This window comes from Lepidochelys kempii, chromosome 3, assembly GCF_965140285.1.
Source record: "Lepidochelys kempii isolate rLepKem1 chromosome 3, rLepKem1.hap1, whole genome shotgun sequence".
In the NCBI taxonomy this organism is placed as follows: domain Eukaryota; kingdom Metazoa; phylum Chordata; order Testudines; family Cheloniidae; genus Lepidochelys; species Lepidochelys kempii.
Genome location: NC_136382.1, coordinates 155,848,229 through 155,873,646, shown reverse-complemented (window position 1 = coordinate 155,873,646; position 25,418 = coordinate 155,848,229). Strand labels below are relative to the sequence as shown.

The 25,418-nt window shown below is 43.4% G+C and overlaps 1 protein-coding gene across 4 annotated transcripts in view; it reads right to left on the bottom strand.

The window, feature by feature from the left end:
• Positions 1-25,418, bottom strand: part of TOGARAM2 (TOG array regulator of axonemal microtubules 2) — a 96,318-nt gene that overhangs the window by 31,102 nt on the left and 39,798 nt on the right. For 3 of the 4 annotated variants that reach the window (XM_073338625.2, XM_073338626.2, XM_073338628.2), the window contains exons 2-7: positions 21,340-21,473; positions 20,176-20,310; positions 19,318-19,551; positions 18,386-18,615; positions 11,875-12,062; positions 1,983-2,029 (exon numbers count right to left, since the gene is read on the bottom strand). In XM_073338625.2, coding sequence (XP_073194726.1) covers positions 1,983-2,029; positions 11,875-12,062; positions 18,386-18,615; positions 19,318-19,551; positions 20,176-20,310; positions 21,340-21,367 — 862 coding nt within the window. In that variant the 5' untranslated portion in view covers positions 21,368-21,473. The remainder of the gene's footprint in view (positions 1-1,982; positions 2,030-11,874; positions 12,063-18,385; positions 18,616-19,317; positions 19,552-20,175; positions 20,311-21,339; positions 21,474-25,418) is intronic. The other variant, XM_073338630.2, reaches the window with a different exon arrangement.

The window sequence follows — 25,418 nt, the reverse complement described above, 5'->3', positions numbered from 1 at the left end:
TCACAAAAAGAAAAGGAGTACTTGTGGCACCTTAGAGACTAACCAATTTATTAGAGCATAAGCTTTCGTGAGCTACAGAGCTGTAGCTCACGAAAGCTTATGCTCTAATAAATTGGTTAGTCTCTAAGGTGCCACAAGTACTCCTTTTCTCCTTACAATGTGTATGATAATCACGTTGGGCCATTTCCAGCACAAAGGAGAGTGATCACTTTAGATAAGCTATAACCAGCAGGAGAGTGGGGTGGGGGAAGGTATTTTTTCATGCTTTGTGTGTATAAAAAGATCTTCTACACTTTCCACTGAATGCATCCGATGAAGTGAGCTGTAGCTCACGAAAGCTTATGCTCTAATAAATTGGTTAGTCTCTAAGGTGCCACAAGTACTCCTTTTCTTTTTGCAAAGTTTCCTTTTATATGTATAGCACAGGGCACCTGATGTTGAATTACTCTCCTACAGAGCTGCTAAGGCTCATAGAACTAATAATTCCATGCACTGCTTCACAAGTCATCAAATCATACCATAAACTAAACTAAAAAAAAAAAGATATCTTTTAAAATCAGGACTTTTTTTCACTAACTGGTCAGGCCAAAGTCTTATCAACTAAACAGATGGATTAACTTTAAAGGGCAGTTCTTCTCTGAAAAACAGTTATGTAAAAACATCACCTTCGTATCTCAGCAAATCTGCTCCCTGATTACATTAATAGTCATAGCTGTATGTCAGCAACCAAATTAAGCGTTTACTATGTTTTACTCCTGGCACCACTGGAGAGTCCACACAGCTCTGGGAGAGGTAAGCTGGATTCTATTATTTTTCAAACATTATCAACAGAATTATTTACTAAGTGCCAGTAGTTATATCTGTGTAAATCCACTGAAGGCAATGGGGTAGCAAAGGTGTCACTCAGGCCTCAACCTAAAAATACTGGGGTTGCACACTTGTAACTGAGGCCCTAATTTAACTCGCAGAATATTCTCAGTGATGATGCATGAGAAAGAACGACCTCAGCAGGACTCTCAACCAAGGTTGAGTTTGCAGGGTTGGTAGTTAGGTGAACAAAACATTTTTAAGAGTCAACTGATCTCATTTGATCTGAAGTAACTGAGAGGTGACTTAATAAATGCCTTTGATAAAATAAACAATAAATGCCTCTTTTACAGATGAAATTTTTAGAACTATACTTTAGGAGGTTGAAAAGTTCAGTTCAGATGATCACTCCACAGTGTGAATCCATATCTGAACCTCTTGGTCTAGTAAAACTGGGCTGGAAAGATTGCAAGAACAACCTCTGTCATGGGGTTTTGGAATTACCAGTGCAAAAATAAACAAAGTGGCTCAGACTAGTATAGATTTCACAAAAGGTTCAGTCTGGGTTCAGTTCAAGTTTAGAGTGGAGGTTTAGAGGGCATTTCTTATTTTGTATGAAATGGTTCATGTGTCTGTAACCTTCAGTGGCACTAACAGCCAGTGCTTAATTTGTAATTAAAGAGGTAACACCGCTCACGCAATTAGGTGCCAGGGCTCAAGCAATATTTTACTTTCATAACTGATGCAGCAAGCCCAGAGGTGCCTGGTATACGAACTGCCAAAGGTGCTGGGGCTTAGCATTAAGGCACAAATTAAGCACTGCTCATGGTCATATAGAGAGGCAAGTTCACATCTAGTAAAGTGTATGAGATGAAGGAGCTGAGGAAATGCTTTCCATTTTATTTATGAGATGTTGGGGGTGAACTTTTCAATCTGTGCCATCAAACATGTGATGTCATCTATTGGATCCATTCACATTTGGCAAGGACACCTCACTGCTTCCTCCTGAGTGTCTGGACTCTGGGTTAGTTTTCTAAAGTATCTCCCTCTAATAATGAAGGATTGTGGAATGTTTTTCTAGTAAGACATTTATATAATTTCACCTATGGGGGGGGTGAGGGGGAGAACTCACTGTGTTCATTTTATGACAAAATAAATACATGCCCTGTACATACCCAGAGATTTAAGGATCTTCTCCTCAGCATTGCTGTCTAGCCTTGACCTTAAAACAATTGAGGAGAAAAGAATTTATGAGGAAATATAGAGGAAGAGAGAGCACTTTAATGGAGGAGGGGTTCCTTGTCAGAATCACCATCACAGAGCAGGAAATGTAACCCACAGGTCTCAGTCTGCTGGCAACTGCTTTACAATGGTCATTAGGTCCATCAGTAAGTAAAGCCACATGAAGGGCAAATCCTGCTCCGACTGAAAGCAGTGTGTCCCCCAATGCAGCTCAGGAGGGAGGGGCACATTAGTGACTTTCAGACATCTTTATAGTCCATGGTCTTGGTTCCACTAGATGTTAGGCTGGTCCTACAGCTCAAATTAGAGCAGCCACATTTATACTAGTGTGAGAGAGAAAAGAATCAAGCTTTGTCTGTTCCAGTTTTAGATCAGATTGTGATTCACAGATTCATGGATTCATAGATTATAAACAAGGACCATTGTGATCATCTAGTTTGACCTCCTGTATAACACAGGTCATAGAACTTCCTTGAATTAATTCCTGTTTGAACCAGGGCATATCTTTTTAAAAAACAACCAATCTTGATTTAAAAATTGCCAGTGACAGAGAATCCACCTGATTCTCAGTTCCACTGATGTAACTTCCCCTCAGGAAAGAATTAGGCCCGTCTGCTCTTAAATAAATAAATAAATAAATAAATTATCTTCAAATAAATTTGTGAGTAAGAACCTAATAAGTATATTCTGATGCAACTAGACATGTATATACAATATCTTAGTGAAGTATATAAATTGCAATTGTAGCTTAACACTATTTATTATTATATCAAACATAAGGCTGACAGCTAGTTTTTCACAAGCACAGAAGTTAAACTAATAAATGGGGATAATACTTATAATGTATATTAATTTTATAATCATCCCATAGTGCCTTAATAGAATCATAGAATCACAGGATTGGAAGGGACTTCGAGAGGTCATCTAGTCCAGTCACCTGCATTCATGGTAGGGCTAAGTATTATCTAAACCAGGGGTCCCCAACGCAGTGCCTGCAGGCACAATGGCGCCTGCCGAGCCAGTTGTGTGTGCCCGCAGGACACCACGCCGCTGAAATGTCGCCACCGACATGCTGCTGAGAAGCGTTGCCGTTTCTCTACAGCATTTTGGAGGCAGGGTGTCTTGTCGCTGCCGCTTCTCAGCGGTGGGGTGTCTGGCACCCGCCACATTCTTCTGGGAATAGGAATATGCTATTCCCACACAAAGGTTGGGAACCATTGATCTAGACCATCCTTGACAGGTGTTTGTTTAACCTGCTCTTAAAAATCTCCAATGACAGAGATTCCACAATCTCCCTAGGCAATTTATTCGAATGCTTAACCATCCTGACAGTTAGAAAGTTTTTCCTAATGTCCAACCTAAATCTCCCTTGCTGCAATTTAAGCCCATTGCTTCTATCCTCAGAGGTTAAGAACAACATTTTTTCTCCCTCCTTGTAAGAATTTTTTATGTACTTGAAAACTTTTATCATGTCTTCTCTTTTGCAGACTAAACAAACCCAATTTTTTCAATCATCCTTCATAGGTCATGTTTTCTAGACCTTTAATCATTTTTGTTGCTCTTCTCTGGACTTTCTCCAATTTGTCCACATCTTCCCTGAAATGTGGCGCCCAGAACTGGACACGATACTCCAGCTGAGGCCTAATAAGCATGGAGTAGAGTAGAAGAATTACTTCTTGCGTCTTGTTTACAACACTCCTGCTAATACAACCAAGAATGATGCTCGCTTTTTTTGCAACAGTGTTACATTGTTGACTCATATTTAGCTTGTGGTCCACTATGACCCTCAGATCCCTTTCCACAGTACTCCCTTTTTGGCAGTCATTTCCCATTTTCTATGTGTGCAGCGGATTGTTTCTCTTAAGTGGAATACTTTGCATTTGTCCTTATTGAATTTCATCCTATTTAGTTGAGACCTTTTCTCCAGGTTGTTCAGATCATTTTGAAGTATAATCCTATCCTCCAAAGCACTTGCAACCCCTCCCAGCTTGGTACCGCCTGCAAAATTTATAAGCGTACTCTCTATGTCATTATCTAAATCATTGATGAAGCTATTGAACAGAACTGATCCCTGCAGGACCCCACTCATTATGCCTCTCCAGTATGACTGTGAGCCACTGATATCTACTCTCTGGGAACCGTTTTCCAATCAGTTATGCACCCACCTTATAGTAGCTCCATCTAGGTTTCATTTCCCTAGTTTGTTTATGAGAAGGTCATAAGAACGGCCATACTGGGTCAGACCAAAGGTCCATCAAGCCCAGTATCCTGTCCTCTGACAGTGGCCAGTGGCAGGTGTCCCAAAGGGAATGAACAGACACATTATCATCAAGTGATCTGTGCCCTGTCACCCAATCCCAGCTTCTGGCAAACAGAGGCTATGGACACCATTCCTGTCCATCCTGGCTAATAGCCATTGTTGGACCTATCCTCCAGGAATCTATCTAGCTCCCTTTTGAACCCCATTATAGTATTGGCCTTCACACCACCCTCTGGCAAGGAGTTCCAGAGGTTGACAGTGCATTGCATGAAAAAATACTTTCTTGTGTTTTAAACCTGCTACCTATTAATTTCATTTGGTGGCCCCTTGTTCTTGTATTATGAGAAGGAGTAAATAACACTTCCTTCTTTAATTTCTCTATATCACTCATGATTTTATAGACGTCTATCATATCCCTCCTTAGTTGCCTCTTTTCCAAGCTGAGAAGTCCCAGTTTTATTAATCGCTCCTCATATGGAAGCTGTTCTATACCCCTAATCATTTTTGTTGCCCTTTTCTGAACCTTTTCCAATTCCAATATATCGTTTTTAAGATGGGGCAACCACATCTGCACGCAGTATTCAAGGTGTGGGCGTACCATGGATTTATATAGAGGCAATATGATATTTTCTGTCTTATTATCTATCCCTTTCTTGATGATTCCCAACATTCTGTTCACTTTTTTGACTGCCGCTGTACATTGAGTGGATGATTTCAGAGAACTATCCACAATGACTCCAAGATCTCTTTCTTGAGTGGTAACAGCTAATTTAGACCCCATCACTGTATATGTATAGTTAGGATTATGTTTTCCAATGTGCATTACTTTGCATTTATCAACATTAAATTTCGTCTGCCATTTTGATGCCCAGTCACCCAGTTTTGTGAGATTCTTTTGTAGCTCTTCACAGTCTGCCTGGGACTTAACTATCTTGAGTAGTTTTGTATTGTCTGCAAATTTTGCCACCTCACTGTTTACCCCTTTTTCCAGATCATTTATGAATATGTTAAATAGGACTGAGCTCAGTACAGATCCCTGGGGGACATCACCTCTCTCCATTCTGAAAACTGACCATTTATTCCTACCCTTTGTTTCCTATCTTTTAACCAGTTACCAATCTAAGAGAGTCTTCCCTCTTATCCCATGACTTCTTATTTTGCTTAAAAGCCTTTGGTGAGGGACCTTGTCAAAGGCTTTCTGAAAATCTAAATACACTATATCCACTGGATCTCCTTGTCTGCATGCTTGTTGACCCCTCAAAGAATTCTAGTAGATTGGTGAGGCATGATTTCCCTTTACAAAAACCATCTTGACTATTTCCCAACAAATTATGTTCATCAATGCATCTGACACTTTTGTTCTTTACTATAGTTTCAACCAATTTGCCCGGTACTGAAGTGAGGCTTACTGGCCTGTAGTTGCCAGGGTCACCTCTGGAGCCCTTTTTAAAAATTGGTGTCACATTAGCTATCCTCCAGTCATTTGGTACAGAAGCTGATTTAAATGATAGGTTACAGATGACAGTTAGTAGTCCTGCAATTTCACATCTGAGTTCCTTCAGAACTCTTGGGAGAATACCATCAGGTCCTGGAGACTTATTACTGTTTAGTTTATCAATTTCTTCCAAAACGTCCTCTAATGACACCTCAATTTGGGACAGTTCCTCAGATCTGTCACCTAAAAAGAATGGCTCAGGTTTGAAAATCTCCCTCACATCCTCAACAGTGAAGACCGATGCAAAGAATTCATTTAGTTTCTCCGCAGTGGCCTTATCTTTCAGTGCTCCTTTAGCATCTTGATCATCCAGTGGCCCCGCTGGTTGTTTAGCAGGCTTTCTGCTTCTGATGTATTTAAAAAAATGTTTGCTATTACTTTTGGAGTCTTTGGCTAGCTGTTCTTCAAATTCTTTTTTGGTCTTTCTAATTATATTTTTACACTTAATATGCCAGAGTTTATGCTCTTTTCTATTTTCCTCATTAGGATTTATCTTCCACTTTTTAAAGGATGCCTTTTTGCCTCTCACTGCTTCTTTTACTTTGTTGTTTAGCCACAGTGGCTCTTTTTTGGTTCTCTTCCTATGTTTTTTTAAATTGGGGTATACATTTAAGTTGAGCCTCTATAATGGTGTCTTTAAAAAGTTTCCATACAGCTTGCAGGGATTTTACTTGTGGTACTGTACCTTTTAATTTCTGTTTCATTAATTGCCTCATTTTTGTGTAGTTCCCCTTTCTGAAATTAAATGCTACAGTGTTGGGCTGCTATGGAGTTTTGCCCAGCCACAGGGATGTTTAAATTTAATTATATTATGGTCACTATTTACCAAGCGGTCCAGCTATATTCACCTCTCAGACCTGATCCTGTGCTCCACTTAGGACTAAATCAAGAATTGCCTCTCCTTTTGTGGGTTCCAGGACCAGCTGCTCCAAGAAGCAGTCATTTAAGGTATCAAGAAACTTTATCTCAGCATCCCTTCCTGAGGTGATATTTACCCAGTCAATATGGGGATAATTGAAATCCCCCATTATTAATTATTATTATTATTGAGTTTTTTTATTTTAATAGCCTCTCTAATCTCCCTGAGCATTTCAGAGTCACAAACACCATCCTGGTCAGGTGGTCCATAATATAGCTCTACTGCTATATTCTTATTTTTCAAACATGGAATTACTATCCATAGAGATTCTATAGTACAATTTAGTTCATTTAAGATTTTTACTTCATTTGATTCTATGCTTTCTTTCACATATAGTGCCACTCCCCCACCAGCACGACCTGTTCTGTCCTTCCGATATATTTTATAACGCTTCCTCAGCTCTCGTCCCCTAAAGCCCCTACTCTACTTGCGCTATATTGACGACATCTTCATCATCTGGACCCATGGAAAAGAAGCCCTTGAGGAATTCCACCAGGATTTCAACAATTTCCATCCCACCACCAACCTCATCCTGGTCCAGTCCACACAAAAGATCCACTTCCTGGACACTACAGTGCTAATAAACAATGGTCACATAAACACCACCCTATACCGGAAACCTACTGACCGCTATTCCTACCTGCATGCCTCCAGCTTTCACCCTGACCACACCACACGATCCATCGTCTACAGCCAAGCTCTGCGATACAACCGCATTTGCTCCAACCCCTCAGACAGAGACAAACACCTACAAGATCTCTGTCAAGCTTTCTTACAACTACAATACCCACCTGCAGAAGTAAAGAAACAGATTGATAGAGCCAGAAGAGTTCCCAGAAGTAACCTACTACAGGACAGGCCTAACAAAGAAAATAACAGAATGCCACTAGCCGTCACCTTCAGCCCCCAACTAAAACCCTTCCAACGCATTATTAAGGATCTACAACCTATCCTAAAGGATGACCCAACACTCTCACAAATCTTGGGAGACAGGCCAGTCCTTGCCTACAGACAGCCCCGCAACCTGAAGCAAATACTCACCAACAACCACATACCACACAACAGAACCACTAACCCAGGAACTTATCCTTGCAACAAAGCCCGTTGCCAATTGTGCCCACATATCTATTCAGGGGACACCATCACAGGGCCTAATAACATCAGCCACACTATCAGAGGCTCGTTCACCTGCACATCCACCAATGTGATATATGCCATCATGTGCCAGCAATGCCCCTCTGCCATGTACATTGGTCAAACTGGACAGTCTCTACGTAAAAGAATAAATGGACACAAATCAGATGTCAAGAATTATAACATTCATAAACCAGTCGGAGAACACTTCAATCTCTCTGGTCACGCAATCACAGACATGAAGGTCGCTATCTTAAAACAAAAAAACTTCAAATCCAGACTCCAGCGAGAAACTGCTGAATTGGAATTCATTTGCAAATTGGATACTATTAATTTAGGCTTAAATAGAGACTGGGAGTGGCTAAGTCATTATGTAAGGTAGCCTACTTCCTCTTGTTTTTTCCTACCCCCCCCCCAGATGTTCTGGTTTAACTTGGATTTAAACTTGGAGAGTGGTCAGTTTGGATGAGCTATTACCAGCAGGAGAGTGAGTTTGTGTGTGTATGGGGGTGGGGGGGATGTGAGAAAACCTGGATTTGTGCAGGAAATAGCCCAACTTGATTGTCATGCACATTGTATAAAGAGTTGTCACTTTGGATGGGCTATCACCAGCAGGAGAGTGAATTTGTGTGGGGGGGTGGAGGGTGAGAAAACCTGGATTTGTGCTGGAAATGGCCCATTAGATAAGCTATTACCAGCAGGACAGTGGGGTGGGAGGAGGTATTGTTTCATATTCTCTGTGTATATATAAAGTCTGCTGCAGTTTCCACGGTATGCATCCGATGAAGTGAGCTGTAGCTCATGAAAGCTCATGCTCAAATAAATTGGTTAGTCTCTAAGGTGCCACAAGTACTCCTTTTCATTTTGTACCCTGGTATTATTGTGTCCCATTGATTATCCTCATTCCACCAGCTTTCTCTGATGCCTATTATATCAATATCCTCAGTTAATACTAGGCACTCTAGTTCATCCATCTTATTATTTAGACTTCTAGCATTGGTATATAAGCATTTTAAAAACTTGTCATTTTTTGGCTGTCCCCTACTGCATGACGTAATTGAATGGAACTTTTTTTCATTTGACTAAGGAGATGTCATTTGACTGAGGTCATGCAAGACAGTATCAAAAGCTTTACTAAAGTCAAGATATAACACATCTACCACTTCCCCCCCATCCACAAAGCTTGTTAACCTGTCAAAGAAAGCTATCAGATTGGTTTGACACAATTTGTTCTTGACAAATCCATGCTGACTGTTACTTTTCACCTTATTATCTTCTAGATGTTTGCAAATTGATTGCATTATTATTTGCTCCATTATCTTTCCGGGTACAGAAGTTAAGCTGACTAGTCTGTAATTCCCTGGGTTGTCCTTAGTTCCCCTTTTATAGATTGGCACTATATTTTTCCTTTTCCATCTCCCCCATCGTCCATGACTTTTCAAAGATAATCGCTAATGGCTCAGATATCTCCTCAGTCAGCTCCTTGAATATTCTAGGATGCATTTCATCAGGCCCTGGTAACTTGAAGACATTTAAACTTATCTAAGTAATTTTTAACTTGTTCTTTCCCTATTTTAACCTCTGAGCCTACCTCATTTTCACTGGCATTCACTAGGTTAGACATTCAATCACCACTAACCTTTTTGGCAAAAACCGGAACAAAGAAGTCATTAAGCACCTCTGCCATTTCCACATTTTCTGTTATTGTTTTCCCCCCTCCTCACTGAATAATGGGTCTAGCCTGTCTTTGGTCTTCCTCTTGCTTCAATGTATTTGTAGAATGTTTTCTTGTGACCCTTTATGTCTCTAGCTAGTTTGATTTCATTTTGTGTCTTTGCCTTTCTAATTTTGTCCCTACATACTTGTGTTATTTTTTTATATTCATCCTTTGTAATTTGACCTAGTTTCTACTTTTTGTAGGACTCTTTTTTGAGTTTCAGATCATTTAAGATCTCCTGGTTAAGCCAAGGTGGTCTCTTGCCATACTTCCTATCTTTCCCATGCAGTGGGATAGTTTGCTCTTGTGCCCTTAATAATGTCTCTTTGAAAAACTGCCAACTGTCTTCAATTGTTTTTCCCCTTAGACTTGCTTCCCGTGGGATCTTACCTACCAACTCTGAGTTTGCTAAAGTCTGCCTTCTTGAAATCCATTGTCTTTATTTTGCTGTTTTCCCTCCTACCATTCTTTAAAATCATGAACTCTACCATTTCATGGTCACTTTCACCCAAAGCTGCTTCCCACTTTCAAAATTTCAAAACCAGTTCCTCCCTATTTGTCAAAATCAAATCTAGAGCAGTCTCTCCCCTAGTACCATTCTCTACCTTCTGAAATAAAAAATTGTCTCCAGTACATTCCAAGAACTTGTTGAATAATCTGAACCCTGCTGTGTTATTTTCCCAATAGATGTCTTGATAGTTGAAGTCCCCCATTTACCACCAAGTCCTGTGCTTTGGATAAGTTTGTTAATTGCTTTAAAAAAGTCTCATCCACCTCTTCTTCCTGGTTAGGTGGTCTGTAGTAGACCCCTACCATGACATCACCCTTGTTTTTTACCCCTTTTATCCTTACCCAGAGACTTTCAACAAGTCTGTCTCCTATTTCCATCCCAACCTCAGTCCAAGCATATACATTTTTAATATATAAGTCAACACCTCCTCCCTGTTTTCTCTGCCTGTCCTTCCTGAGCAAGCTGTATTCTTCTATATCAATACTACTTGTTGTCTTTCACCTAAGATCTCAAAGCATTTTACAGATATTAGTGAATTAAGCCTCACAACCTCCTGAGAAGTTGGTAGGTATCTGGGGACTCATTTTGTGATGGGAAGACCAAGGCACAGAAGGGATCAAGGCCTACATTTACAGAAATGGCTTCTAACTTTGGTAACTAGATACCCAGTTGATAATTTGTGCACCAGCAAATTGTCACAGAAACAAGTATTTGCAGATACAAACTTCTGTCCTCACAATGAGGGGCCAGACTCAGGTCCAGCTGAAGAGCGGGTCTTAAATGATTTGCCAAAAATTACATAGTGAATCAGTCTGCAGTATACTTGTAGCCATGCTGGTCCCAGGATAGTAGAGAGACAAGGTGGGTGAGGTAATAGGTTTTATTGGACCAACTTCTGTTGGTCAAAAAGGCAAGCTTTCAAGCTACAAAGAGCTCTTCTTCAGGTCTAGTGAGTCAGTGGCAGTCAGGAATAGACATAAGAACATGAGAACGGCCACACTGGGTCAGAACAAAGATCCCTTTAGCCCAGTATCCTGTCTTCTGACATTGGCCAACGCCAGGTGTCCCAGAGGGAATGAACAGAACAGGTAATCATCAAGTGATCCATCCCCTGTTGCCCATTCCCAGCTTCTGGCAAACAGAACTAGGGACACCATTCCTGCCCATCCTGGCTAATAGCCATTGATGGACCTATCCTCCAGGAATCTATCTAGCTTCCTTTTGAACCCCGTTATAGTATTGGCCTTCACAACACCCTCTGGCAAGGAGTTCCAGAGGTTGACAGTGCATTGCATGAAAAAATACTTTCTTGTGTTTTAAACCTGCTACCTATTAATTTCATTTGGTGGCCCCTTGTTCTTGTATTATGAGAAGGAGTAAATAACACTTCCTTCTTTAATTTCTCTATACCACTCATGATTTTATAGACATCTATCATATCCTCCCTTAGTTGCCTCTTTTCCAAGCTGAGAAGTCCCAGTTTTATTAATCGCTCCTCATACGGAAGCTGTTCTATACCCTTAATCATTTTTGTTGCCCTTTTCTGAACCTTTTCCAATTCTAATATATGTTTTTGGAGATGGTACAGTATCTGCACGTGACCACATCTGCATACACTCAAGAATCCTGGCTCCTATTCCTAAACCGTAACCACTAGAACATACTCTCGTATATCTGGAGTGATTTTGGTTCATATCTATAGTATACACATAACTCAGTAGAAATATCTATGAGATCTGTAAGGATGAGGCTACAATGGAAGGGAAGAAGATGCCAGGAAGAAGTTTACCTTATCTCAGCAGACTCCTGCATAGTGAGAGCAGCCTGGTCCAATTGCTGAGAGCTTGAAAGAGGCATTGGAGCATTGCCAGAGTCTCTGTCAGGTGGTCTCACTGATTTGGGAATAGGTGGAATCAAAGCAGAACCTAATGACTTCCTCATCTTCTCATCATTGCAATGCAAGTACTGCCGGGAAGTCTGGAATTGGAAAAGTCCAGTGCCCACAGGGTTAAAGTTCAAACTGAAACAAGTAACCTTCACCCTAACTTTACAAAGCAGTTCAATCCAGCTCAGTGATTATGCAGAGGCAAGTGAGGTTTAGAAGGGAAGGCTGGTAACATGGGTTAGCACAGGCAGGAATTCATTGTTAGGCTACAGAGCAGAAGATCTCTGCAGAGATAGGGATTAGAGGGAGTGTAACAGCCAGCATTCCACTCTAATCACAAAAGAAAGTGCACCTTCTTCCATGCTCTGTATAGTGGACTAGCACTGTCAAACTCCCCTCTCTCACACTCCACTGAAGCCCCAGTCAAGAGGAAGAAGCTATCTGAGGGAGGGAGAATTGATGGCACCCCTATGCTCCCGAGCTGGGAGAGGGGAAATGAAGGCCCCTTTCTTACTGCTTTCCCTTCATTTCCCCTCTTGACTGGGGCTTCAGTGGAGTGTGAGAGAGGAGAGTTTGACATCTATCTAGGTATATTATTGTGCTCATCACTGCAGAAGCTATGCACCCTCCGCCTATCCTTCCTGTCATCCCCCTGCTTTGCCAGTGTAGTCTGGGAAGCTGTTGCTCTTTCAGCCCTGGTCTACACTAGGACTTTAGGTCGAATTTAGCAACGTTAAATCGATTTAAACCTGCACCCGTCCACACAGTGAAGCCCTTTATTTCGACTTAAAGGGCTCTTAAAATCGATTTCCTTACTCCACCCCTGACAAGTGGATTAGCGCTTAAATCGATGTTCCCAGCTCGAATTTGGGGTACTGTGGACACAATTCGATGGTATTGGCCTCCGGGAGCTATCCCAGAGTGCTCCATTCTGACCGCTCCGGACAGCACTCTCAACTCAGATGCACTGGCCAGGTAGACAGGAAAAGAACCGCGAACTTTTGAATCTCATTTCCTGTTTGGCCAGCGTGGCAAGCTGCAGGTGACCATGCAGAGCTCATCAGCACAGGTGACCATGATGGAGTCCCAGAATCGCAAAAGAGCTCCAGCATGGACCGAACGGGAGGTACGGGATCTGATCGCTGTTTGGGGAGAGGAATCCGTGCTATCAGAACTCCGTTCCAGTTTTCGAAATGCCAAAACCTTTGTGAAAATCTCCCAGGGCATGAAGGACAGAGGCCATAACAGGGACCCGAAGCAGTGCCGCGTGAAACTGAAGGAGCTGAGGCAAGCCTACCAGAAAACCAGAGAGGCGAACAGCCGCTCTGGGTCAGAGCCCCAAACATGCCGCTTCTATGATGAGCTGCATGCCATTTTAGGGGGTTCAGCCACCACTACCCCAGCCGTGTTGTTTGACTCCTTCAATGGAGATGGAGGCAATACGGAAGCAGGTTTTGGGGACGAAGAAGATGATGATGAGGAGGAGGTTGTAGATCGCTCACAGCAAGCAAGCGGAGAAACCGGTTTTCCCGACAGCCAGGAACTGTTTCTCACCCTAGACCTGGAGCCAGTACCCCCCGAACCCACCCAAGGCTGCCTCCTGGACCCAGCAGGCGGAGAAGGGACCTCTGGTGAGTGTACCTTTTAAAATGCTATACATGGTTTAAAAGCAAGCATGTGAAAGGATTACTTTGCCCTGGCATTTGCAGTTCTCCTAGATGTAGTCCTAAAGCCTTTGCAAAAGGTTTCTGGGGAGGGCAGCCTTATTTCGTCCTTCATGGTAGGACACTTTATCACTCCAGGCCAGTAACACGTACTCGGGAATCACTGTAGAACAAAGCATTGCAGTGTATGTTTGCTGGCATTCAACCAAAATCCGTTCTTTCTCTCTCTGTGTTATCCTCAGGAGAGTGAGATATAATTCATGGTCACCTGGTTGAAATAGGGTGCTTTTCTTCAGGGACACTCAGTATAGCCCATTCCTGCTGGGCTGTTTGCCTGTGGCTGAACAGAAATGTTCCCCGCTGTTAGCCACAGGGAGGGGGGAAGGTTGAGGGGGTAGTCACGCGGTGGGAGGAGGCAAAATGCGACCTTGTAACGAAAGCACATGTGCTATGTATGTAATGTTAACAGCAAGGTTTACCCTGAAAGAGTGTAGCGACTGTTTTATCAAATGTGTCTTTTTAAATACCGCTGTCCCTTTTTTTTTCTCCACCAGCTGCATGTGTTTCAATGATCACAGGATCTTCTCCTTCCCAGAGGCTAGTGAAGCTTAGAAAGAAAAAAAAACGCACTCGCGATGAAATGTTCTCCGAGCTCATGCTGTCCTCCCACACTGACAGAGCACAGACGAATGCGTGGAGGCAAATAATGTCAGAGTGCAGGAAAGCACAAAATGACCGGGAGGAGAGGTGGAGGGCTGAAGAGAGTAAGTGGCGGGCTGAAGACAGGGCTGAAGCTCAAATGTGGCGGCAGCGTGATGAGAGGAGGCAGGATTCAATGCTGAGGCTGCTGCAGGACCAAACCAGAATGCTCCAGTGTATGGTTGAGCTGCAGCAAAGGCAGCTGGAGCACAGACTGCCACTGCTGCCCCTCTGTAACCAACCGCCCTCCTCCCCAAGTTCCATAGCCTCCACACCCAGACGCCCAAGAACGCGGTGGGGGGGCCTCCGGCCAACCAGCCACTCCACCACAGAGGATTGCCCAAAAAAAAGAAGGCTGTCATTCAATAAATTTTAAAGTTGTAAACTTTTAAAGTGCTGTGCTTAAAGTGTTGTGTGGCATTTTCCTTCCCTCCTCCACCACCCCTCCTGGGATACCTTGGTAGTCATCTCCCTATTTGTGTGATGAATGAATAACGAATGCATGACTGTGAAGCAGCAATGACTTTATTGCCTCTGCAAGCGGTGATTAAAGGGAGGAGGGGAGGGTGGTTAGCTTACAGGGAAGTAGAGTGAACCAAGGGGCGGGGGGTTTCATCAAGGAGAAACAAACAGAACTTTCACACTGTAGCCTGGCCAGTCATGAAACTGGTTTTCAAAGCTTCTCTGATGCGTACCGCGCCCTCCTGAGCTCTTCTAACCGCCCTGGTGTCTGGCTGCGCGTAACCAGCAGCTAGGCGATTTGCCTCAACCTCCCACCCCGCCATAAACGTCTCCCCCTTACTCTCACAGATATTGTGGAGCACACAGCAAGCAGTAATAACAGTGGGAATATTGGTTTCGCTGAGGTCTAAGCGAGTCAGTAAACTGCGCCAGCGCGCCTTTAAACGTCCAAATGCACATTCTACCACCATTCTGCACTTGCTCAGCCTGTAGTTGAACAGCTCCTGACCACTGTCCAGGCTGCCTGTGTACGGCTTCATGAGCCATGGCATTAAGGGGTAGGCTGGGTCCCCAAGGATACATATAGGCATTTCAACATCCCCAACAGTTATTTTCTGGTCTGGGAATAAAGTCCCTTCCTGCAGCTTTTGAAACAGACCAGAGTTCCTGAAGATGCGAGCGTCATGCACCTTTCCCGGCCATCCCACGTTGATGTTGGTGAAACGTCCCTTGTGATCCACCAGAGCTTGCAGCACTATCGAAAAGTACCCCTTGCGGTTTATGTACTCGCCGGCTTGGTGCTCTGGTGCCAAGATAGGGATATGGGTTCCGTCTATGGCCCCACCACAGTTAGGGAATCCCATTGCAGCAAAGCCATCCACTATGACCTGCACATTTCCCAGGGTCACTACCCTTGATATCAGCAGATCTTTGATTGCGTGAGCTACTTGGATCACAGCAGCCCCCACAGTAGATTTGCCCACTCCAAATTGATTCCCAACTGACCGGTAGCTGTCTGGCGTTGCAAGCTTCCACAGGGCTATCGCCACTCGCTTCTCAACTGTGAGGGCTGCTCTCATCCTGGTATTCATGCGCTTCAGGGCAGGGGAAAGCAAGTCACAAAGTTCCATGAAAGTGCCCTTACGCATGCGAAAGTTTCGCAGCCACTGGGAATCGTCCCAGACCTGCAACACTATGCGGTCCCACCAGTCTGTGCTTGTTTCCCGAGCCCAGAATCGGCGTTCCACAGCATGAACCTGCCCCATTAGCACCATGATGCATGCATTGGCAGGGCCCATGCTTTCAGAGAAATCTGTGTCCATGTCCTGATCACTCACGGGACCGCGCTGACGTCGCCTCCTCGCCCGGTATCGCGTTGCCATGTTCTGGTGCTGCATATACTGCTGGATAATGCGTGTGGTGGTTGATGTGCTCCTAATTGCCAAAATGAGCTCAGCGGCCTCCATGCTTGCCTTGGTACGGCGTCCGCACAGAAAAAAGGCGCGGAACGATTGTCTGCCGTTGCTCTGACGGAGGGAGGGGCGACTGACGACACGGCTTACAGGGTTGGCTTCAGGGAGCTAAAATCAACAAAGGGTGTGCCTGTACATCAAGGAGTATTTCAGGCAGGACTGCACGGAGGGTTCCAATAAGAAATGGTGCACCAAAGTTATCGTTGTTATTGGAACAAGGAGGTTAGCCTGGCCTCTGATTGATACATGGCTAGATTAACCTCGCTGCACCTTCTCTGTGACTGACTGCAGTGTGATCTAGACAGGGGAGGAGGAAAATGAGTCCAAAACAAATCTGGTCTATTTCTTGTTCTGACCCACTCCATCTATCCTTTACATCTTTGGCTGGCAGCAGACAAAAAAGGCGCGAAATGATTGTCTGCCCTTGCTTTCACGGGGGGAGGGAGGGTGGGAACGGGGTCCTGACGATATGTACCCAGAACCACCCGCGACAATGTTTTAGCCCCATCAGGCATTGGGATATCAACCCAGAATTCCAATGGGCAGCGGAGACTGCGGGAACTGTGGGATAGCTACCCACAGTGCAACGCTCCGGAAGTCGACGCTTGCCTCGGTACTGTGGAAGCGCTCCGCCGAGTTAATGCACTTAGAGCATTTTCTGTGGGGACACACACACTCGAATATATAAAACCGATTTCAAAAAAACCGACTTCTATAAATTCGACCTAATTTCGTAGTGTAGACATACCCTGAGACTTTCTGATTGTACTGGGATGAGTTTGGCTTACAGTCCCATGGCTGTACCTAAACCACCTACCATACACCACTGAACTCCAGCCAATTTTCTACTGCTTATTTCACATTCTGTCAAAATATACTTCTCTAAAGTCCATTTTTTTCCTGTTATTGCCCTTTCTACAGAGCCTCATCAGCCTTTCAGCCCTGACAATAATGTGATCACCGGATCCTAGGTGCGCTCCGATTTTCATCTAATTTATCATATCTGGCTCATTGTCAGCTATCAACTCCAGTACAACAGCCTACCTTGATGACAGTGCAATGTGTTGTGTATGAAACCATCCTGTACTATCTCCATAACAGACATACATTTCTATTGGAATGGGTCCCCTTCTGGGTCATCGATATTGTGACTGGGAGAGTGGAGGAATGGAGAGCAAACATTAATCCTTTCTTAGTTCTCCCATTATCTTCTTCACTGCCAATGAGCCAAATTAATTCCTGATGACAATCCAGTGAAACGAGTAGAATTACTCTAGGCATGAATCTGGCCCAGTATCTAGATAACTGAAATCCAATGCACTGGCCTTTTGATAGGCTTCCTTTGTTTCCAAAAGCATTTCCTAATCATCTTCCTTCTCCTGTGTAGTGAGGTCTCATAGCTATAACTCCTGTCACCCTTGCAGAGTCAACACAGTTAATGGAAAGGTTGCGGGATTGCATCTCTTCTAGGGTATCCTTAGTAGAATTGTTTGCAAAGTTCCAGTCAGTTACCTCTGTGCAATCCCACTGAAGGCAATGCAGCTACTGAATTAGCTACTGAGCTAATGAAGGGTCTTACTTGAATTCTAGAAACTTTATTTGAGTTGATGATGGACTTTTGGATTCCAGGTTGAGTTTGCAGGGCAGGCAGCTAAAGCAAACACCTTCATACTTCTAAATTTAGCAGCTTTGCTATGAAAATCATTGAGACACGATTGCATCTTTTGCTCTTTACACAATATTAACCATAAGAAACCACAGAAGCACAGTTGGGTCACAAATGCCCATGTTTACTAACTATATTGAAACATGCAAGACATTACTACATACATATGGTGCCTCTGATTGGTTTCTGGTGGCTTCTCCTCAAACACAGAACATGATAAGCACTATTTAAAGAGATACAACCCAATTCCTATACAGTACAGACACTAAAACCACAGCACCTCCATGATGCCACCTTTACAGAGTAACTTTTCATAGTACAACCACACTTCAAATAGGATCCTAGACTTTACCCACATCAGAGGAATCTCTTAGAGCTCTGCCAGGCACTAAATAAACTGCAAAGGAACTATATTTGGTTTGGTTCAGTTTTCTTATTCTATGCCCATTTACCTCTTGGGAAGTTGGAGTCAGTTCAGTGTAGGTCTCACCAGAGCCCCAGCTGACCATGCCATTCTCCAAGGTCGTCTTCTCCCTTTCATCTGTGCCGTTGACCTCTGGGAAGGTAGGGATGCTCTGAATGGGAGGCATGGGCTTGGAAGTTATCAGCAGCCTTTGAGAGGCAGATCTGGAAACAGCTGGCTTCAAGGCAACCTCCTTGGGGCCACTGGAGTCAAGCAAGCCTGCAAATCAGAAACATGTAGAACTAGGGATACTACCTTTTAGATCCAAGATAACAGAGATGTGACTCCAAATCAGGTAACTTTCTTCTAAACATGTAGTTAACCAAATGGTGAGAACTGTTCCCATAGACACACATTAATACAGAGAGGCTGCAGCCATCTGCAGTTGAGTGGGCCAGTCACATCCATCCAATTCCACAGAAATACCCCAGATAACATGATGGTTTTCTATGCTCCTCTTTACTGTTTGAAAACTGACATCTGGATTCATATGGATTAGGAAAACAAACTTTTAAACCCCTGTGAAAGAAAGATTAAAGCAGGTACAGGAAAGCGGGGAAAGGAAATATAGACAAGATGAATATATAAACCAAGCAAAAATAGTGGCTCCAGATAGTTAAGCTCTATTACAAAAATCAGTAACATAAACAAGGATGAAATTTGTCATTTTTTCTCCACAGGAAAGGAAAGTCTCCTCATTTTTGTCCTTGAAGAATGTTTTGACGCCTGCATCCACATACAGATCCCCTTATAAAATGGGATCTGTGTCCAGCCAAGCCACATATGTCCTCCCAACACTCTGGGTAAAACCTGGACATTGCTGGCAATTGAACTCAGTATTTGTCAGTGTCACAGTCTAACCCCTCTATTCTTGGAAGGGTTTTGTTTCATCAGGGACAGGAGGTAGGCACCCAGCTTTACCTCTGTGTGATGCAAATAAGCCCTCAGAGATCCTCCTCTTCTTGAGCTTGTCCTTGATCTGAGCAGTTTCCATGGCCACACTGCTCACCTCCAGTTCTTTGAGATCCTGTTTCAAGGTGGGGCTGTCCAAGCCCTCCAGAGAGGAAATAGCTCTGGGATAAGGTGGGCCACCATCTCCACTCCACAAGCATGACTGTTTCTTCATCTGGACTTGCAGTACAGAGTGAAGAGAGGCTGCAGGCCAATTTAAAGGCAAGAGTCAAATAGGTCAACCTCACTCATCAAGAATCCATTAGTCAATTTGAGACATTTATTTCTCTCTGGTTTTAGAGATCAATTTAATTTTATTTTCATTTTGGATCAAAATAATATGACCCTAGTGCTTGTGAAGAGTGCTGCATTGACTGACCAGGAGAGTGAAGCTGAGGGCCCCATCTCTAGTAATGAGAAGGGAGCATCATGGCCTCTCTGCTGGGACTGCCCTCAAGGATCCCAATGGCAGTGGTTTTTATTCAAAGGACTATGGACCATATTGGCCATTAGAAACAGGACTGTGCAACATGCACCAACAAACAGTCCTCAGATGGTCACAAGCAGCTGAATTCTATTAGCAAGAGGTCAAAGCCCGGCTACTAATCAGTGACCTTCAGATCTACTTAATGGCGGAAATTCCACAGGAGGAAGGGATCAGGACTCTACCAACAGCATTCTCTGACTTGTAACTAGTTCCTGGAATCATCACTCACAGTAAATGAAAAACAAAAGGGTAGATCTGGACACCAGGCTCAGACAGTGCCTCCCATTCCGTTTCTATGCGGCCTAGGCCACAGGTCATAGTCATTCTGTCCCCATCCTTACCTTCATCTGCTGTCGTCCATCTGCTTCCATACAGCTGCAAGTTTGAATCGATGCTTCCCCCTCGCAGTGATCTGTATCCGGGTTTGACTTTGGGGACACTCCCACAATACACTGCGACAGGGGCTCGGTACTTAGCTTTAAATTAAGAACAGTACAAATGACCCAAGTGTGTGGTGCTTGAAAAGAAGAAAAAAAAGAACAGCTGTCCCCTTTCACACATTACACATCAGACAGTGTGGGTTAAACCCTGCACTCCAGGCTCAGGCAAAAACTTCATTGTCTGCAGCCTCTCTAATCTGACACTCATTACTCGGGTATCTGACTGCCTTGCAAAATTACACAATTCCTTGTTAGTGATCTACCCCGTATTTCCTCTCCCTGCCTGACTAAGGTTGCTGAACGTCAAGGAGGTTGAGCTTTTGCAAAACTCAAACCATCTGGAAGGTTCACAAAACTAGATCAAAATTCCTTCTTTCCTTGTAATTCAAATCCCGGCTTTTTTCCTCCAAGAGAAACAATTAAAAAAAAAAGGAAAAGCACAAGACCAATTAATAACTTCTGTGTTTCTAGCTAGAGGGGGCCTGTGTTCCAGGTTAGCAGTCCCCAAAACTCATCTAACACATGTGGGTACCCTATCTACCAAATGCAGACCTATTTCTTGATTCAAATGTCCTCCTTTGCCCCTCTTTGCTCCAACTCCACCCTATATTTTCACTGGATTTGGTTCTCCTTTCTCCTCTCTGTTCCTTCTTCCAGAGGCTCCTAAAGACTACATAAACCCATAATATTTGAGTTAAACTTTCTAATCCATGATACTCACACAGATTCAAAATTAGGTAAGGCAGTTTTTCCCCTCCCTCATCCAGGCCAGCCTCCGCTACCTTTGCGCATCAAAGACAGACCATAAACTCTTGCAGAGTGCAAAAGAGCTGCCACATTTGCGAGCACAGTCACCGCCCCCTGGTATCTGGCTCACTGTACAGTGTTTGGAACACAGCACTCGCACACATGGTGCCCGTCCTAGAGCATGACAGCATTACCGGCACAGTCACAAGACTCCGGTTAATTTCCTCTGGGTAACCAGCGAGTGGATGGGATTGCAGCAATCCCCAGTTGTGGAGCTGCGAAAGGCAAAGAGTGCTAGCATCTAATCCAGTCCTTTACCTGCTGTGAAATCATCGTGTGTTGCCATGCGTATGAGCTAAAGGGCTCCTTTCAGCTGAGAGGCTACTTCCTGTTTCGATTTTCACTTGACCTGCTGTGACTGGTGGTACCTTCTCCTTGTAACGTCCAGAGGCCTGCATGGAAAAACAGCAGCATTAACATGGGTGACAAACGGTCTTTCCCTCACATTTCCCTTTCTAATGGTGTTCTTGCCTGGAACATATCAGAAAACTGATAAAGTCAAGGGAGAGCTTAAAAGTACTAACACAGTGGCTCAATGCCAAATTCAAATGCCACAATCTCCACCTGGTGCAAACCTGCCAATTTTATTTAGCCTTGCTCCAGGCTATTCCCTTACTTTTCTGGTCCCTATCACTTCAGTAATCCAGAACATTTAATGCTTCTAAACAAAGGGTAGCCAGCACACAGGTGGGAGTACAATTCCTCCAGCAGCCATTCTCTCCAAAGGTGTGCAGGCAAGGGGGCACAGAGGTAGGGCACTGTCTCTGAAAGGGTTGCCACTGAAGCATCCAGGCAGCAGACTGTGTAGCAGAAATTACATTTTCAAACTCTTGATGGCAAAGGGCCAAATTTATGCTTGGTGTAACTCCATTGTAGAGTTACACCAGGAATGACTGTGACCCAATATAAGGTAGGGCAGAAGGGGCAGAGTGGCAGATTTTCTTTTCTTTTTCTTTAATTCAACTGAATTTGAACATTAATGAAAGGTGCCTGATTAACAGCTGAAGGCTGGAGTCTTCTGTATATCCACAACCTAGTTATAGCGTGAGCAGCATCAGTGCTAGCTGCCCGTATCCTGCCCTCCCCCACCAATCTGCTTCAATCCTGATCTGCCTCTGGGGTTAGATCAGCCTTCTTGGCCCATTCGTGCTGAACTTTGCAGCTAGATCCCAAACCAGAACCTGAATTCTTCTGAATCCATCAATCCTGACTACAGCAGACAGAAAAACAGACCAACACACACTTGGTCCCACCCAGCATTTGCTGCGCCACTGGTATTTGTGGTATTTACTTCGGAGTAGAAAATAGCATGGTGAAGCCAACCACCACTGCACAGTCCATGTTGAATTTTAGTGGTGACCTCTGTGTGCACATTCACCAAAACCATACTCACACTCTCTCTATATATAGAGAGAGAGATAGAGATAGATAGAGAGATAGATACACACACACACACCAATACATACACACACTTTACATACACACACTTGCCAAGGGCTAATGCACCTTGGAGCCAATATTATAGTGTTCAAAGTCTAGCAGGGTGAAGGGTAGTTTGTGTAGAAGCAGGAAGAGTGGTGTAATTTAAAGGATTTACTTTCCAATTTTATTTAGCCTTGCTCCAGTCTGTTTCCTTACTTATTTGGTCCCTATCGCTTCAGTAATCCAGACAGTACTCTCCAGTTTATAACAGAGACTTTGTCATCTCTCAGAACTTTTTACTGCCTCTTCTTTAGACATTTTGGCCAATATATTGCAGTGTGAAATGAAGATAAATTGGCCTAAATTTTATCCACTGAAGTTGATGGTAAAACTCCCATTGACTTCAATGGGAGCAGAATTTTGCCAATGTCGAATGCTTTTGAAAATGTCATCCTTAGATGATATTAAAAAAAAAAAAAGCATTGAGAAAAGATCTTTGCTCATAGTAAGCCGACTGCAGCAAGGAGCCAAAGAAACCGATTCATTAAAAGAACTAAATACATATAGCTTGGTTGAACTCTGACTAAAGGAGGAGTGTGGGGGATAGCCAAAGTAATTTATTTATTAACGTATTCTTTCAATTGAAAACATAGCACAAAGAATGCCTGTACATGAGGTCCAGGAGCCCTACCATCAATTAAACTTGCAATCAATTAAAATAGCACCCTGCAGCCCAATACAATAGAAAATAAACAGACCAGCCAATAAACACAGGAGCAAAGGCCCTGCCCCTCTCCCGCCCAGACACTGAGCTCTCTCTAAGTGCACTATTGAAGCACTTGTGTACACTAGAAAAAGTGCCTGAGTTTAAGTCAGAGTTAACAAACATGTTTAACTAACTCTGGCTTAACCTCCACCACTTTTTCTATTCTAGACAAACCCAAATGCATGGCTTTTGCAGCTTGCCCATGAGATCAAAGAATTCAGGCTATTTTGGACCAACATGTGTAGGCAATGTGTGTAAGGAATGAGAGCAATCATTTCTAGTGGTGCAAAGGGCATAAACTAGGGGTTGTGGGCGGAAATGGAACATAAGAAAATGTAGGGTGAATATGAGAGAAATGTCCCAGTGGTAAGTTCTGCTAGACTGTAATTATCTCCCAAAGGAAGTAGAAGATGCCCCATAGCTTGAGGCATTTAAAAATGGGACTGAAAAATATCCTGGAAAGGAGTGTGGTCCTGGCTTGTATACCCAACTCTGCCACTGTCTTGTTGTGTAACCTTGGGCCAGTCACTTAATCTCTCTGTGCCCCAGTTTACCAGTGTGCAAGACTGGTTCAGTAAATGCAAACCACTTTGTTAGTGTAATGTGAAGGTTACACAGGCAATGCACAATTACACAGATCCACCCCTCCCTTCAGAGTGAAGGTGAGGTTAGGTAATTGCAACAGAAGCCAGGGTAACCCAGAGCGGTAGCTATGGTGAGACTCCACTGCTGCCCTGCAGCCTTTAGAAAGGACTCGGGGAGTAGGATTCTGCCCTTACCTGTCCAATGTGAAAAAACCTCCCACACCTCAAATCCATTCAAACTGGACTCATTGCAGGGACCAGGATTTGGGTCTATGATATTATAAAACCAATCCCAGCAGGACGAAGAAAATGAACACAAAGCAACTTCATGGCATTCTCCATCGCACAACCAGCAACAGCACTGCATGACGTCAAAACAATAATGCTAAAAAATCCCTTTTCTAAAGAGATAAGGAAAATTCAGCATTTGAACATTTCTAGGCCCTGCTAACATTTGGACAAACAGGAATTTATACTCCTTTCTAACTATGTACAACCTAAAAAGTTCATCCTCCTGGGATTCTTGTTTCCTTGGGATGAAATGAAAATGGAGATGTTTTCGTTATTATTTTTATTTAAATCTCTCTCAGCCCACCAGCCATTTCTGTGATGGTTTTTCAGTGTTGCAAGTCTACAGGATCAGTTGCAAAATACACTTGACTTTTAACCTCCCTATAAAGCTCTCTATGAACTGGAATTGGCTTGAATTGGGCCCCAAAGGTTAATGGCCGTAGGATTAGGATAGCTCTGAGGATCTGATGAAGACTCAGCTGCTGACATTCCCCTGACAGGGAAGCCCATCTTAAACAGAAATAATGCAGCTATAGCAATGCTGCTCATTGTAATGTAGACAGTCACAGCTCTGGCTGACAACAAACCAACAGGGACAGATGACTCAAAGGTTCTCAAACCTAGTTGCTGTTGCTAAATCAGGGCAAATTCACAGCTGCCAGCCAGCCACTGATTTATCTGTATGGGGGCAAAGACCATGGGGACACAAGCAAACCCACAATTTGAAGCTTACTCTGGATTCAAGCAGGGATAAGCAAAAAGCATTCCCTAGCTACACTGCAGAGTTGAACCAGTGCAGTTGCTTAAGCGGTTGGCCATCGATTACTGGAATCAGGGCCAACTCCCAATGTAGAAAAGAAAAGAAAAAGATCGCTGAGCTGCTGGTTTTACCATTTTTTTCTGTTTGCTAATTATCCATAAGCAGCTTGTGTTTTTTTCAAACTCATTCACCCTTCCAGTTTATCTGCAGAATCATTTCTGCCCACGGGCTTTGTCATTGTTAGTAAGCAGATCATTGCAAGTTGTCAATATCTGAGCAGCTTTGATTAGATGCACAGAATATATGACATGTTCCTGTTCCCTGACTGGATGAGCACTACCTTTAAGATAATGTTTCTAGAACAAATTCTTGAAATTACATGTTTGAAATTTGCTCTCCACAGATATCAAATTCCCTGATTGCAGGAGTTTTTCTGCTAGCAAACTTGTTTGCTAGAATATCCACAGATCACAAGCACAGCAAGGAGCACAAGCAAAGAAAATGCAATTTAAAA